General features: G+C 40.9%; 1 protein-coding gene across 2 annotated transcripts in view; it reads left to right on the top strand.

The window, feature by feature from the left end:
• Positions 1–12455, top strand: part of PTPN11 (protein tyrosine phosphatase non-receptor type 11) — an 83038-nt gene extending 70583 nt beyond the window's left edge. For both annotated transcript variants that reach the window (XM_072802588.1, XM_072802589.1), the window contains exons 14-16: positions 5440–5552; positions 7619–7716; positions 8420–12455. In XM_072802588.1, the coding sequence (XP_072658689.1) occupies positions 5440–5552; positions 7619–7688 (183 nt within the window). In that variant the 3' untranslated portion in view covers positions 7689–7716; positions 8420–12455. The remainder of the gene's footprint in view (positions 1–5439; positions 5553–7618; positions 7717–8419) is intronic.
• The last annotated feature ends 4163 nt before the right edge of the window (positions 12456–16618 follow it).

The following is a 16618-nucleotide window of genomic DNA, read 5'->3' on the forward strand; positions in this document are numbered from 1 at the left end:
GCCTGCCTCTCCCTCTGCCTATGTCTCTGCCTCTCTGTGTCTTTCATGAATAGATAAATAAAAAATACAAATTTATTTTTAAAGATTTTATTTATTTATTTGTAAGAGACGAGAGAGAGAGAGAGGCAGAGGCAGAGGGAGAAACAGGCTTTCTGTGAAGCAGGCAGCCCAATGCAAGAGTCAATCCCAGAATCCCGAGATCACAACCCAAGCTGAAGGGAGACTCTTAACCTACTGGGCCACCCAAGTGCCCTTGGTGCTATTCCTGTAAGAAATATTTGGGAGCACCTGAATGGCTCAGTCGATTAAACATTTGACTTCATCTCAGGTCTTGATCTCAGAGTCCTGGGGTTGGGCTCCACGCTCAACAGGGAGTCTACCTCTCTCTCCTCTGCTCTTACCCCTACTTGTGTGTTCTCTCTCTCTCTCTCTCTCATATAAATAAAAAAAAATAAATAAAAAAAAAATAAATAATTGGGTGCCTTTTGTGTTCCAGACACTGAATAGATGCTAAGGATGTAATAGAAGAAGACAGACATAGCTATTGCCTTAATGGAACTCAAATTCCACCATATACAAAATTTGAGTTACTATGAGGCCCTTGTCTACATTTGTTCCAAAACTTTTATTCATTTCCCTGGACTTGTGCTTTTCACATATCTTCCTAAGTTCCTTGGTCCAATCAAAAGGCCCTTTTACATTTGTTCATTCATTCCCACATTAATTAAAGTAGGTTATACTGGGTGCCAGGCACTGTGCTGGGGGTATAAGTGATGATATTCCTGATATGGAAAGAAATCTGTGTGGTTGGACTAGAAGTTGTTGAGAGGGGCAGGGGGTGTCATAGGTGGGATTGGGAAAGTAAGCAGAAACCTGATTTTCAGGGGGTATGGCTTGCAGTCCATATTAACGATTTTAGGCTTTATCCCAAGGGAAATGGGATATCACTGAGGATTCTGAAGCAGGAGAGTGACATAAAAAGATCCTCACTTTGAAAAGAGGGTGAGGAGTGAGTGGGCTCTGGGGTCAAGCAGAGGTGACCAGCGTAGGTAAGGATTGATAGCAGTTTGGACAGGACGAGAGGGCTAATGGTGAGCACAGCGAGAAGCAGAACTAGTAATCATCTCATTTTGTGATGAGATGTAGGGGGGAATCAAGGTGTTTGTAATCCTGATGTCTGAACCCAGAGTATCCTGCCCAAGTAGTATTGTTGCTCCGGAACCTAGATAAGAGCATTTTCTTCTCATTTCCTTTCCTTTCCTTTCCCTTCACTTCCCTCCCCTTCCTTCCCCTCCCCTCCCCTTTTCTTTTCTTTTTTCGTGGGGGTGCAGAGGGAGAGGAGAGAGAGGATCTTAATTGGGCTTCACACCCAGCACAGAGCCTGATGTCACGATCTCATGACCCTCAGATTGTAATCTAAGCCGAAATCAAGTTGGGACGCTTAAATGAGTGAGCCACCAAGGTGCCCCAAGAGCATTTTCATTTGACCCTTTCTTCCTACTCTTGGCTTTTGGGCTTTTCTATCTTTTTTTTTTTTTTCTGATTAATATATGCTTTATTTTTTTAGTCTTAATTTTTTTTTTGAAGTAATCTCTATGCCCAGCATGGGACTCAAACTCATGACCCCGAGATCAAGAGTTGCATGCTCTACTAACTGAAAAAAGCCACGCACCCCAGGCTTTTTTATAATTTAAAGTTTAGAAATGGACTGGAGTTACTTCATATGGCAAGATATTTAATGCCAGATGATTTTAGAGACTTATGGTTGGACCCTCCTCTCAACCTTGACTGTTGGCAAGGCTCTAAGATTTATTATAAATATTACAAAAGGTTTGGTAACTCTGCTTTGTCCTTGAATTCAGGAGGATAGATCAATTTCAGACCATTTTTTAGGGCTCTGTAACAAAACTCCCCTCACCCCTCCCTATGAAAACAACCCCTATCCCCTGAGATTTTTTCTTGTTCTATAAGGACAGCCTGGGCTGTCATAGTACTGAGAAATAAACTCCTCTAATTTGTAGATCGGTTTTACTTATTGTTCTTTCTAAATAAGCTAAGAGGCTCCAACATTTTTATGCTTTTTCTTGAGCCATTTAGTTCATTGAAATAATTCCTGTCCCATTTGTATTAATTGTTCCCATTAGAAAATTCTTTTGTAATTGCTTTATGTAGAAATACTGATTTTTTTTTTTTCCAAGAAAGTAATAGGGAAGGAAAAATGAGGGTTGCTGTTCAGTGGATCTAGAGTTTCAGTTATGTAAGGTGAAAAAGTTCTAGAGATCTGCACAATGATACCATATACTTGACAGTATTGTAGTGTATACTCAAAATTTTGTCAAGAGCCTGTATCTCATGTTATCTGTTCTTTTTCTTTTAACAACAATTTTTTAAAAAGTGTTGAGTAGAAAGCAAGCTTATGCTTCAACTTACTGGTTGTATATTTCAAATTTTTATTTTAAAAAAGAGTTAATTTTAAGTTATTTTAAGTAGGCTCCATACCCAGTGTGGATCCCAACACAGGGCTTGAACTCAAAACCCTAAGATCAAGACCTGAACTGAAACCAAGAGTTGGATGCCCAGCTATCCAGAATAAGTTTTAAAATAAGTGATGTTCTTAGCCAGGTCTTCCACTTAATATTTCATTTTAAATCCTATCTTTTAAGAAATTGTTTCTTGTGTAAGTATTTCAGTGCTAAAAACCTGTGGCTGCTTTTCAAGGCCATTAGATTTTTAAGAACAGTTGTTCAGAACGTTAAAATATTCTGTAGAGTAAACAAAACAGTTTCTCTTTGGATTTCATTTTTGCAACTTCTTTCCTAGACTCTAAGTTCTGTGATGGCTACTTAGTTAACAAATTGGCTGGGCTGCTTTAACAGAGTTGAAATAATAGTGGCTTCAGCAAAATAGAAGCTCATTTCTCTTCTAACATAAAAATCCAAGTTGGCAGGCAATTTGGGGAGAAAGTGGGCAGCTCCGCTCCATGGGGTCATCTGGGGACCCAGGCACTCTGTATCTTGTCCCCCAATTGTCCTTTCGGATGTTTCCTTTTCTACATGGTTACAGACAGCACAAGGAAGCAGACAGCAAGCAGCTGTTAATGTCAAGCTTTTTCTGTGAAGAGTCAGACAATGAATCTTTTAGGCTGTCCAGCATCCTTAATATTTTGTTCTCATGTTCACATATGGTAGCAGGTGCTTTATAATCTATAGGTTGGAGTCGTAACAACTCTTGTTGTATGTGAAATAAGATTTTCTACTTTTTATTCGCTGTTGTTTTGGGGTGAGTTTTGAGTAAGGAGAGGAAGGAGAAACTTCAGTGGATTTAAATTTATTTAAGGTTTCATTTGAAAAAAATGTAAAATACTACTAGTACTATACCTGTTGTCGATCATTTTATTTTGTTACATTTCTTCCAAGTTTTTTCCCCTTTTTAAGATTAATTAAACTTGGGATCCTTGGGTGGCACAGCGGTTTGGCGCCTGCCTTTGGCCCAGGGCGCAATCCTGGAGACCCGGGATCGAATCCCACATCGGGCTCCCGGTGCATGGAGCCTGCTTCTCCCTCTGCCTGTGTCTCTGCGCCCCTCTCTCTCTCTCTCTGTGACTATCATAAATAAATAAAAATAAAATAAAAATAAAAATAAAAAAATAAAATTAATTAAACTAATCTCTGCACCCAAGATCAAGAGGCACACAACTTTCCAAGAGAGCCAGCCAGGTACCCCTCTTTTTCCTTTTATAACAGCAATCGAATGTGGCAGTTACAGCTGTCAGCCCCAGGTACAACCCTTATTTCTACCCTTGGAGCCCCAGGGCAATTGCTTGGCTTGCAATCTTTTTTTTTTTTTTTTAAGATTTTATTCGTTTATTTAAGACAGAGTATGAGCAGGGGGAGGGGCAGAGAGAGAGGGAGAGGCAGAATTCCTGCTGAATGAGGAGCCTGATTCACCCCAGGATTCTGGCTAGGATCATGAGCCAAAGTCAGAGGCTCAAGCGAGCCTGAGCTACTCAGGTGCCCCTGCTTGCACTCTTTTTTATATTTTAAAATAAACATACCAAAAATTGGGACGCCTGGGTGGCTCAGTGGTTGAGCATCTGCCTTCGGCTCAGGGTGTGACCCTGGAGTCCTGGGATCAAGTCCCACATCTGGCTCCCTGCATGGAGCCTGCTTCTCCCTCTGCCTATGTCTCTGCCTCTTTCTATGTCTCTCATGAATAAATAAATAAAATCTTTTTTAAAAAACCAATAATCTACACATAATAGATAACATTATTGTATGTGTTTAGAATGTTCAGCCTGTATCATACTGTTTTATTCTATAATTTGTGTTTTTCCACTTAACATTGATTATGAAGCCTTTTTGGAGACACAGTCTCTCATGTTGTTCCTCCTCACTATTGCATATTACTTCATGATATGAATACATCACATTGATTCCTTCCCTGGGTATAAACACTATTAAGAATAACATGTCATCAGACATCCTTTTACAGCTCTTTTAGGCTCCTGTGTATGAGTTTCTCAAGAAGCAAATGTTCAAGGTTGTAGAATATAGTTTTATTATTACTAGATACTGACTGGTTAGTACTGTGAGTTCTGACCAGTAGTGCACTAATTTTACCCTCTCACCAGCCATGAATGGAAGTCACTGCTGTACGTCAGTGTTTCAAAAAAGGGTATGTGGATACCCTTTCTCATATTTGGTAGTTTTCTGGAATAATCCTAGAATGAACGCAACATTATATAATGATGATTGGTGGGTTAGATTTTCAGAATTGGTTATTTTTGGGTGAAATTAGGAGTGAAGAGTGATAAATCATATAACCGGGACTCCTACTAAATATATAGTTAGTTCACTCTGCATCTAAGAGGAGATTATTCTTCTGGTTTTCTTTGCCAAGTTTTTTTTCCCCCAAAAAAGTATCATTAGAGCCAAAAATGAAGTTATAAAGGTGCTAGGGTCTTTTCTGGGGTGGAGGTGGGAGGCAGGGAAGATATAATAAAGCATATTACTGTTTCTGTTAAGAGTACTACCATCTTTTGTACCTGTGTGCTATTTTTACTTGGAGTGAATTTATTTCTGGAGCTCTTTTCCCAACTGTTTATCTGAGAATCATTAAATGTGTTGCAAGTGAATTATGAAATGATTAGATGTTAATGTAGCAAAGAAAGTGAGAATTCTCTTTTAGCTCAGAAATAGATACATTTGGTTTAATACAGTAAGTTGTTAGTGCATGACTCTGCTTTTGAATTGCATGGTTCAAAAGTACTTTTCACTTTTACATTGAGGAGGTGAATTCCCTAACATTTGATCAACGTATTATTTAGGGTCCAACCTTTCTGTCTGCCTATGTGTCCGTCGCTCTTTGGTGAAATGCCTTCTTTGCTTCTTTTTCCCTTAAAAAAATCCAATTCCTCATATATCAATCTTCACCTTTCAGAAAAGCAAGAGGAAAGGGCATGAATATACAAATATTAAGTATTCTCTAACGGACCAGACAAGTGGAGATCAGAGTCCCCTCCCGCCTTGTACCCCAACACCATCTTGTGCAGAGTAAGTAGTAATGAAGGAAATTCTTTCTACCTGAACACGGTCCTATAGAAAAGCTTAAAAAACAACAGGTCTTGGCAGCACAAGCTGTCATTATTGTTGCCCAGCTGATTAACAAACGAGTCAATGGCTTTCTAAACTAAATTTTAATTTACCTCAACCGAAGGCTAATTGGTACACTAGCTATGATTATGTGAGGTTATAAGTATATCAAGTAGTGGTTCTCTATGAAGAATCTAATTTTTCTTTTTATGCAGTGGGGATAACATCTGTTATTAATGATACACAACAAAGGTAGGTATTTTTGGCCTTTTGATGTGTAAGATTCCTTGCTAAGTAAAAATAGATCAATTGACCACTAATGTCTCAACACTGTCAGGATCTGCTGATTTTCCAGTCAACACACAACAGAAATCTATTGGGCCTTTAAACCAAGAGTCTGCAAACTACAGCCTCCAGGCCAAATTCCGGCCATGGCCTGTTTTTGTACAGCTCATGAATGATTTTTATGGGGCTATATATTTTTTAAAAAACACCAGCACAAAGAATATTATGTACCAGAGACTGAGTGTGGCCTGCAGAGATTAAATTATTTACCTTCTGGGGATCCCTGGGTGGCGCGGCGGTTTGGCGCCTGCCTTTGGCCCACGGCGCGATCCTGGAGACCCGGGATCGAATCCCACATCAGGCTCCCGGTGCATGGAGCCTGCTTCTCCCTCTGCCTGTGTCTCTGCGCCCCTCTCTCTCTCTGTGACTATCATAAATAAATAAAAAAAATAAAAATTTTAAATTATTTACCTTCTGATCCTTTATAGAAGAACTTTGCCATCCCCTTGTTTAAGCTAAAACATGCATTAGGAAAACATTTGTTAAATTGATTATGTGAACAGCAGTTGTAAATTGTTGCTTTTCTATAAATTCTAAAGTAGTCTTTGGTATAACATTTACTTTTTTATTTTCCCCCATGAGTCTTATCTCTGTTTGCTTCTGATGTGGATTTTTAAACCCCTGCTGACTTTAATACTCTATATAAACGTTTTAGATAACAAATATGGCACTTATATTTACATTTGGTTTCTAGTTAATGTTGAAATGAAATTATACAGCAAAAGTATTCTTTCCACCAAGTTGCTTTTTCCTCCTGCTTGCTTTTTCCTTTCCCAGTGGACTAATGGGTAAAGTTGATATTTTAAATTGCTATCTGCAGTAATTTGCCATGGCAGCTGCATATCAGGGCTTTCCCCGAATATTGAATATCTGACGACTCCCTTCTTGGTGGCGGCCTATACCCTGTGCAGGGTGTCACCCAGGATACCCCAGACCCTGAGGCCTTTCTGCCCATTTTATCTTGTCCCTATTGGGTTGGCAGTGATGGCTGCTGGGTACCCTGTCCCCCTAGACTGCTCTGATCTCCACTCCCTGCTCATCAGAATGGAGTCTGGCCTCGGATGCATTCACTGGCCCTTTGTCTCAGGGCCCTAAAGCACCATGGAGCTTCACACTCATTGTTGCCCTTCATGTAGCTGAATTCAGGGCCAAATGGGCCTTTAGGCCCTGCCTCATTGCTCCTGCACTTTCCTTTCCTGGACCTCTTGCTCACTTGGAATGAATACCTAGCCTTTCTACATGCTCACATCTCACCCTGCTTCAGGGTCTTACTCAAAGTCCTCATTGTCTAGGCCTCCTTGGCTCTGCCCACCAGAAAAAAACAGCTCGCTTTCCTCCAACCCCAGAGAGCTCAGGGACTTAAGGCTCTTATTCCACTTTTATTAGGTTGATACTGCTGTACGCTTATGTTTTACAGCTCGTCCCAGAACTTTAGTTCTTACAGGCTGTGTCTGCATCATATCGAGCCCCCCAAGAATGGAGTGTGTACTTTATAAATACTGTGCAAGCTTGGTCAGCATAGTCTGTGTTTTTATTCATGTATTTATTCTTTCTTTCCTTCCTTCCTTCCTTCCTTCCTTCCTTCCTTCCTTCCTCCCTCCCTCCCTCCCTCCCTCCCTCCCTCCCTCCCTCCTTCCTTCCTTCCTTCCTTCCTTCCTTCCTTCCTTCTTTTTCCTTTTCAGAATGAGAGAAGATAATGCTAGAGTCTATGAAAATGTGGGTCTGATGCAGCAGCAGAAAAGTTTCAGATGAGAACACCCACCAAGACTTCAGCACAGATGTAGGTATTTAAATGGATGCACTCACTGGTTGTTACATCATTCGTGGCACATAATTTGTGAGTGTTCTAGTGAAGTGTACCATAACTAAGTTTTACAAACCAGCCTCCTTTTTTTTCTCTTCCTAAACTTTTTCTAAGTTAGATTTATCTTCAAGTTCATTAAGGATTGAAACCAAATACAGAATTCATTCTGTGAGGGGCAAAGCTGGCCCTTACTGTGGAGAGATGGTTGATATGGGTGATGAAGAGCGGGCATCACTGTTCCTTAAATTTGTATTAGAGTTGGGTACCCCAGTCTGTGCTGAGAGGTGATCTATGGGGACCCAGGAAGCAGAGGGATACACAGCCCCAGAGGGTTGGAGTCAGGATGCCCAAATTCTCATCCCCCTGGGCCCTCTGATTGGCTGTGTGACACAAGGCTCTGGCCTCATGGGCCTCCACCCCCTCACCTTCCACACCCCTTCCAGCTCTGTGGCTGGGAACTCTTCTCCCTGGTACGTCTCTTCCCTGTCAGTCACCTTTGTAGACAGTGACTCGGGTTGTGATATATGTTGGAAACTTACAGTTTGAATATTGCATGTTGCAATTCCCATTTTAATGGGTGGTATATTTAGAAGCTTTTAGTCTACTTGAAAATGGTTTAGTGCCTTGAGAAACTTTGAGATGTGTACTCCTTAAAAATTCTAACTTATTTCTTCCCTAGATATGGACCTTTACCCTCTCCCTAAAAAGATCAAGAACAGATGCAAGAAAGAATATGTGAGAATGAATTTGAATTTGGAAAGCTTGTGTTGTGGACCTTTGGAGAAGCAAAATTTGAAACCATTTAAAGACCACTTTATTCTAACTCAACAATACCTGATTACCAATTACTCATTTCCTCAGATAAGAAGAAATCATCTCTACAATGTAGACAGTGTTATATTTTATAGAATTTTATTTTAAATTGAGGAAGCAGTTAATTGTGCTCTATATTTTACAGATGATGGTGATTCAAATTCTACATATATTGGCATTTTCTTTTCTTTTTATAACCTTAAAAATTCAATTATTTTTCTCTTTGTGAGGGATAACGGCACTTTTAAGAGGAAAATGTTCTGGAAAAGGTGACAACATCCTGTGGGAGTGAGAACAGTTTCATTTATCATTGTTTATCCAGTAGTGGATAATTCATTTGATGGCCTCATTTTTTGGCTAAGTGATAATTAAGCCAGTGCTCCAGACCATGAGAAGTCGACTGTCTACCTTTGCATTGCCATTAAAAAATCGTGGGAAAAAAAAGAGTCATGGAAACTTGGGAGAATAGGCGTGTTTTCTTCTTAGCAGATGACCAGTTACCTTCAGCCTGTTGGCTGAGGAGGATGTGGTGGGAAAATGTTTGTCATGTTTTCTTTTCATTTGAGTAATTGTCTTGTATTTAGAAAAAAGAAATGCATCTGTGGAGAACCAACTAGAGTCGTGATTACCGATTGTTGGTGACAAACCACCCCAAAACGCAGTGGCTTGTCCTTTTTTTTCCCCTCCTCACTATTCCTCAGTCTGGGCTGGGCTCAGGTGAGCTGTTTCTGTCCTCTCGCTGGTGTCACCCATTTGGTCAGCAGGTTGGCCAAAGACACTGGGATGGTTGGGCTTTTCTCTGCAGTTCCATGGGCCTCTCCTTCTCCATGTGGCTCCAGTGGCCACGAGAGCACGGTAGCTGGACTGCTTACATGGCAGCTCAGAGCCTGCAGGGTATAAAGCAGGCATGGCCAGGCCTTCTTGAGACTTAAACCCAGAACTTCTACTATCCTCTATTGATTAAAGCCTCACAGGCCCAGCCCAGATTCAGGAAGAGGAGATGGCACAAGGGTGCCAAGTGGAGGTATGATTCACCACAGGGGATGGGGGTGGGGGGCAGAGTAGTAGACTGTCAGAATCAGTGCCACAGGAAAACAGCAATAGTTAGCAAAAGTAGAAGCTGCTAGTGATGTTGGGAAATTGAAGCTGCTTTCAAGAGCTGGTGTAAGCTGGAAGTCAAACAGAGAGGGCCTTCTAGAAGCTCCCTGAACCACTTCTGCTGGCTCTGAGCATATTTTCTGAACCATCCCTTAGGGAAAGTGGTCTCATAAGGATGGATGTGTTTCAGGAGCAGAGCATCTGAAAGCAGAACCACCTGTTGCTGTTGACCCACAGGAGGAGGTGAATGTGGTGCTTTCTCCTTGCCAGTGGTTTCAGGCTGCGGAGAAGAAGGGGCAGTCCAAACAAGGCCGCTAATCAGATTGAATTAGCAGCAGTTCATTTTTGTTTTAATCAAGCCGTAAGATTTGCTACCGTTCTACCTGAAGTGCCTTCTCCAAAGACATCCTCTTTGCCCCATGTGTTGGATCATCCTTCACTGAGTGTGTTTCAGTTAAAGTATCATTGGTTGACATTGTAAAGATCATAAAATGCATGGCAGCTTTGCTGTTAGCTTATGGTCTCCTGATGGCAGATCCTTCTTGATTTGGCTCCCGATCCAGTCCTGGTAGTACTGAGGTCTTTACCTCCCATGAAACCTTGAGGTAGTTTGAAGACTGCCTTCGCTGCCATTTTCACAGACAAAATGCACATTGGTCCCCCTTGCTCCCCCTCCATTGAACCTAGAATTGCTTTAGAACACAGGTATGGCCCAGAGGTAATTACTTTCTGAGAGGAAGGTCAATGACTACTGTCTTCTTGTCAAGCCTGGAAAGAAAGAGATTCCAGTTCAGTATTTGCAGCAAGGATCTTGAATCCTATTCTTTTTCATTCATTGTCACATTGAATTGTTCTTGTTTGCCTTGATTTTTTGTGGTATAGTTTAGACTCTGGACTTGGGGGGCAAAGTCTTTCACCAGCACACAAGGGTTTGATTGTACAAATATATCTGCTACATTAACGTCTCTGCCGGTAGCTTAAGATCAAGTTGTTTTGCGCTTGAAACAGAAATACCTGATCTTGGCTAGCTTTGTTTGTTACAGGACATTGATTTCATTTAGATTTCCCTCCATGAAGCCAGCAAACTATCATGTTATGTGAATTCATGCCAAGATAACATTGTGGGAGTCCCTGGGTTGCTAAGGTTTGTCATGTTTTTGGTGAAAGGTGATTGCAGGTTCTCAGATGAGGTTATTCTCCATGAGATGAAATTAGGAAGAGAGGCCATGAAGATGTGGGGAGCTGGAGGTGCAGGTGTTAAAAAATTGTGGAAATGAAAGTTCCAAAGAGGTGGTTTGTGAGGAGGTCAGAGTGCGTGGGGCCAGAGCAGTCAGTACTTGAATAGGTTGAATCCGGTAACCTGGCAAGTAGGTATGATAGATACAGGGATACAGTCTGCTTCTGGGCTGCTGGTAGACATTAAATTTGCACAATATCCCATAGCTGGTCGAGTATTTTAAAAATTATAAGCATAGGGTTTTATATTTGGGGTGAAGAAATTATCTGGCACATGGTATTTGGGTTTTTTTGTTTTATTGTTTTTTTTCTTTTTTTTAAAGCCAAATTTCAGAGTCTTAATAGTTTTTTTTACCCCCTTTGGTTAAAAAAAAATAAAAAGACACCTCACCTCCAGTATGTGACCCTCCTGAAAATTATGGTCCTCTCTCCCATTGAATCAGTGACTTTTCAGATGTGGCTAAATGGGGATGAGCAAATTGATGTATGATTTACTTGGTGTTTGTACATTCTTTACGGAGCCTTGTTGTTTTGGAACAGCAAAGATTATCAAGATTATTTTTAGTTTTTTTTTTGTTTTGTTTTGTTTTTACTGGGGCTCTTAAGAACTAATATAACATCCTGGGTTATTTCTAGTTCAGGGAAATGTGGAAAGGTATGCAATTGTGAAGTATTTTGTTGTAGCTTATTAGTCCATAAGGGGAATTTAGGCCGTAGACATAAGGACACACCCAGTGCAGTTTCTGTTTTCTGTTGTTGGGGGGAAAAAGTTTTCTATAGCAAGCACATGGCCTCCCTGATTTCGAGATGCCTTTATTAGGATCTGTATTAGCCCTTAATGTTGTGGAAACCTTTCTCCCTCTTCCTCTTGAAAGATAAGTTCCAAAATACAGTTTATTGTATCTTCCATCATTAAAAAGTTTGTTCTTTTTTTCACTATGGGCAGTTCACACAAGGCAAAAATATTAAACAGTTGATTTTAGTGTGTTATATAACTTTACTGTATATCAAACTAATTTCTACAAGTTTTCATCCTAAACCTCAAATCATGTAATTAATAATTTGCCTGTTTATTTATGACATAATTGTGATTCTTTTATTAATAAAAGCTAATGGAAAAGGATCCTTTATTAAGCTGATGACTAGACCTACATTTAATTTTCCTGCAGTATATGAAGTATTGTACCAGAGTATTAAAAGATATGTAATATTTTATTGATAAATCTATCCTTTAAAAGGAATACATTTTAGGATGTCATCATTTTGATGTGAATCATGTAAATGTTGATAATATGCACTGTTTATTATACATTTAGTGTTTCAAAAGATTCACTTAATTGCCTTTTTGCCCACGTATTATGTAGTCTGTTTGCAATTGTTTTTTTAAAAAATGACATGAAAAGAATAGTTTATGTAGAGAAGCATTAGTGGATGTTGTCTCCCCACCTGTATTTATGGGTGTTAGTTCAACTGCGTTGCTAGTTGCAAAGCCGTATTATCAGAGTAGACGTGTATTTGTAAACTGTATGGGAACTAAAAATTAGGAATAAAACCATTTTCTTATATTATGGTATGTCATCTACTTCATTGGAAATGTCCAGGAAAAACTGAGATTATAGGTCACTCAGCCTCTTATACTGGCCAAATGCTGACATTTAGTGGCTCTTATCTGGAAGTTAAGTCAGAATACAGAATACACGAGTCAGTTCCTCAAGCATTTATTGAGCACCCACTTTATGAATAGCTTCAGGAGACAGGCAGGGAATTCCACTTCCAAGAATTTATGAGTAAGTGACGAATAGGAAATATGTCTGTAAAACATACAGGAAGTGATCAGGAAACATACAAACCGAATGCCAGACACCACCCATGTGCTAGACTCGGGCCAAGCAGTGACTGAGACAGATAGGGGGCCACCCTTGCCACATTGATGTCCTAGGGTGAGCTGGGCCTCACAGGAGTCAGAAGGCAGAAATTCTAACTGGGACACAGCACTGCTTGGAAACAGGTGGCCAAGACACAGCAGGAAAGACCGAGATGAGGATTATGAGGAGGGGCTCTGGGTGTCTATTCCAGGGGAACCTGACTTCCCATAGAAGGAGGGTCTCTGTGCTACCCTGGTGGTTATCCTCTGGGGTTTCAGAGGTGGTACTGCATGCGCTTTCGGCCTGGAGACACCTCATTCCCCATCATCCTTCCTGAGATCCTGAGTTAAATTAGAAGGCACGAAAGAAAGAGACTTCTAGTTCTATAATTCCTACTCACAAGAAAAATCCCCAAGAAAACGTGCAGATTAGGGATCCCTGGGTGGCGCAGCAGTTTGGTGCCTGCCTTTGGCCCAGGGCGCGATCCTGGAGACCTGGGATCGAATCCCACGTCGGGCTCCCGGTGCGTGGAGCCTGCTTCTCTCTCTGCCTGTGTCTCTGCCTCTCTCTCTCTCTGTGTGACTATCATAAAGAAAAAAAAAAAAGAAAAAGAAAAGAAAACGTGCAGATTAGAGACAAAGCAGGTCTCCCATCCAAGGAGATGGGATAACTGGGTGACAGGCAATGAGGAGGGCACTTGATGGGATGAGCACTGGGTGTTATATGTTGACAAATTGAATTTAAATTTAAAAAATTAATAAAAAGATGCAAAGCAGGATGTCTCATGACAAATCAGTTGTGGGCTGATACGGTCATCTTGTCAGTGAAAAGCTTCTGAAGAGAGTTCCTACTCACTGTTGGATCACATTACATGTGTATGCTTTGCAGCTAGCCATTTGCTTTGGCTCCGTGAGACACCACAAAAAGGGATTGTCATGATCTCGAGTGAATGGTTTCACTGCAAGTGCTGTTTTCCCCCCCGGGAACTAGCTAAGCTTCCAAATAACTGAATTTGCAGAATGATAATGAGCCAGAAATAGAGATTTGCTGTTTTATCAATAACAGCAGTTACCAATGAGCTGATATTCTTGTCATTTGAGGTCAGACGATTTAAATCCTGAAGTAACATGATGAAAAATATCAGTACTATACATCTGAAAGGAACTGTATACTCTATGTTGGCTAATTGAATTTGAATTTAAAAATCGCTACTAAATACTTTTTTGTAAGAAAGTGATACTGCACTGTAAAATCTGGTGGCAGTGTATGGACAAAGGAGTTGGGGTGATATTCAATCTTGAAGTCCTCTCTACCTTATAAGACAGCTGTTCTACTGCACTGGCAGGGATTTCGGGTTCAGATTCTCTTCCATTTAGCAAAGATGAAATCCCACCCCCTTTCCACCCAGGGACTAGGCACTGAGGAATGGATGAACAAAATAGTTCTTGCTTTCCAGGAGCTAGGTGTACCCAGGGAGGCAGATAATTATAATTGGACTGGAGTAGACAGTATTCAGAGTATTACTGTAAAGTGAAAGTTACATAGAGGAGTGAATTAGAGAGGAATTAGAATTCAGTGCTGGGGGTCACTTGAGCTTATTCTTGACCAGTGAGGAACCTCTGTGTGTGTGTCTATATGTCTAGATCTCTTTCTAAAAATGAACTGGAAGACAAATAGCTGTTTCTCTGTTCAATTCTTGCATCTCTATCACTGAACAAAGGAGAATAATTCTCTTTATCATGATTCATATGGATGGCCTTTCTAGCACTTTTTGGGCACATTTTTGCAACAAAACAGTACATATTTACATATTTTAGTGTTTCCATTCTCTGTGTATCTATCCATTGCAGTTTTTACTTCAGTTATTGATGTCTAAATTAATATTTTGGGGGCAGCCCCGGTGGCGCAGCGGTTTAGTGCTGCCTGCAGCCCGGGGTGTGATCCTGGAGACCCGGGATCGAGTCCCACATCGGGCTTCCTGCATGGAGCCTGCTTCTCCCTCTGCCTGTGTCTCTGCCTGCATCTCTATGAATAAATAAATAAAATCTTTTTAAAAAAATAAAATAAATTAACATTTTGGGTAATATAGGTCAGTTTTGCTAAGACTTCCTAGTATAATTTAGAGTGTACATTATGGTTTGGAATGAACCATTTCATTCTGAATGTAATCATCACCAAGATCACGTATTTTTAAAAAAAAAGATTTTATTTATTTATTCAGGAGAGACACAGGCAGAGGGAGAGAAGCAGGCTCCCTGTGGGCAGCCTGATGAGGAACTCAACCCCCGGGCCCTGGGATCACAACCTGAGCCAGAGGCAGATAACGCACAACCACTGAGGCACCCAGGTGCCCCAAGATCACATTATTTTATTTTATTTTTATTTATTTTTTATTTTTATTTTTATTTTTCTTAAGATCACATTTTTTTTAAAGGGAAAAATCAAATTCATGTAGTAGGGGCAAAGGAGTTTTTTCCCCACATTGCGTTTTCATAGAAACTCACAAAGAAAAGTTAAATTACGGTTTAGTTGGGGCGCCTGGCTGGCTCAGTCCAAGGAGCAGGTGAATCTTGATCTCGGGGTCATGAGTTCAAGCCCGTGTTGGGTGTGGAGATTACTTAAATAAATAAAAAACGAAAAAAAATTGCAATTTAGTTTTACAATGGATAAAGTTCCTTTATCAAGAATGATAACATTATGGGATGCCTAGGGTGATGCAGGCAATTAAGCATCCGACTCTTGGGTTCGGTTCAGGTTGTGTTCTCAGGATTGTGAGATCCAGCCCTGTGTCTAGCTCCACCCTCAGTGTGGAGTCTGCTTGAGATTCTCCTCCCTCTGCCTCTCCTGCTTGTGTTCTTTCTCTGATAAATTAAATAAATGAATAAATAGATAAGTAAATAAATCTTTTTTAAAAAAGAGAGAATGATAACATTATATTCAAGCAGGACTATTCATAGAGAATTCAAGCGGTCTAAGCTCCTGAGTTTTCTCAGTGTGGCTGAGTCTTCCAAATGATGGCATTTGAATGTGGCCTCATGGTTCAGTCTTGTGTGCTTGTTTTGTTTTCAAACTATTTCTATTATAGTAAAATACACAAAGCATAAAATTGACCGTTTTAACCATTTTTAAGTGGACAGTGCAGTAGCATCAAGTGCATTCACACTATTGTATGACTATGACCACCGTCCATCTCCAGAACCATTTCATCATCCCAACCAAAACTCTGCACCCATTCACCAATACAACTTTTTTTTTTCCCTAAGATTTTATTTATTTATTCCTGAGAGACACAGAGAGAGAGGCAGAGACACAGAGGGAGAAGCAGGCTCCTCGCAGGGATCCTGATGTGGGACTTGATCCCAGGACTCCAGGATCACGCCCTGAGCCAAAGGCAGATGCTCAACCGCTGAGCCACCCAGGGGTCTCTTTTTTTTTAAAGATTTTATTTATTTATTCATGAGAGACACAGAGGAGGAGAGAGAGAGAGGCAGAGGCACAGGCAGAGGGAGAAGCAGGCTCCATGCAGGAAGCCCGATGCGGGACCTGATCCCAGGTCTCCAGGATGACACCCCGGACTGACAGTGACGCTAAACCGCTAAGCCACCTGGGCTGCCCTACACCTGTTTTTAAAGTTATCCCCCTCGGGGGATCCCTGGGTGGCTCAGCGGTTTGGCGCCTGCCTTTGGCCCAGGGCGTGATCCTGGAGTCCTGGGATTAAGTCCCGCATTGGGCTCCCTGCATGGAGCGTGCTTCTCCCTCCTCCTGTGTCTCTGCCTCTCTCTCTCTCTATGTCTATCATAAAATAAATAAATAAATCTTTAAAAACAAATAAAGTTATCCCCCTCCCCGAGGCTTAAGTCTCTTCT

The sequence above is a fragment of the Canis lupus genome, chromosome 27 (genome assembly GCF_048164855.1).
Source record: "Canis lupus baileyi chromosome 27, mCanLup2.hap1, whole genome shotgun sequence".
In the NCBI taxonomy this organism is placed as follows: Eukaryota; Metazoa; Chordata; class Mammalia; order Carnivora; family Canidae; genus Canis; species Canis lupus.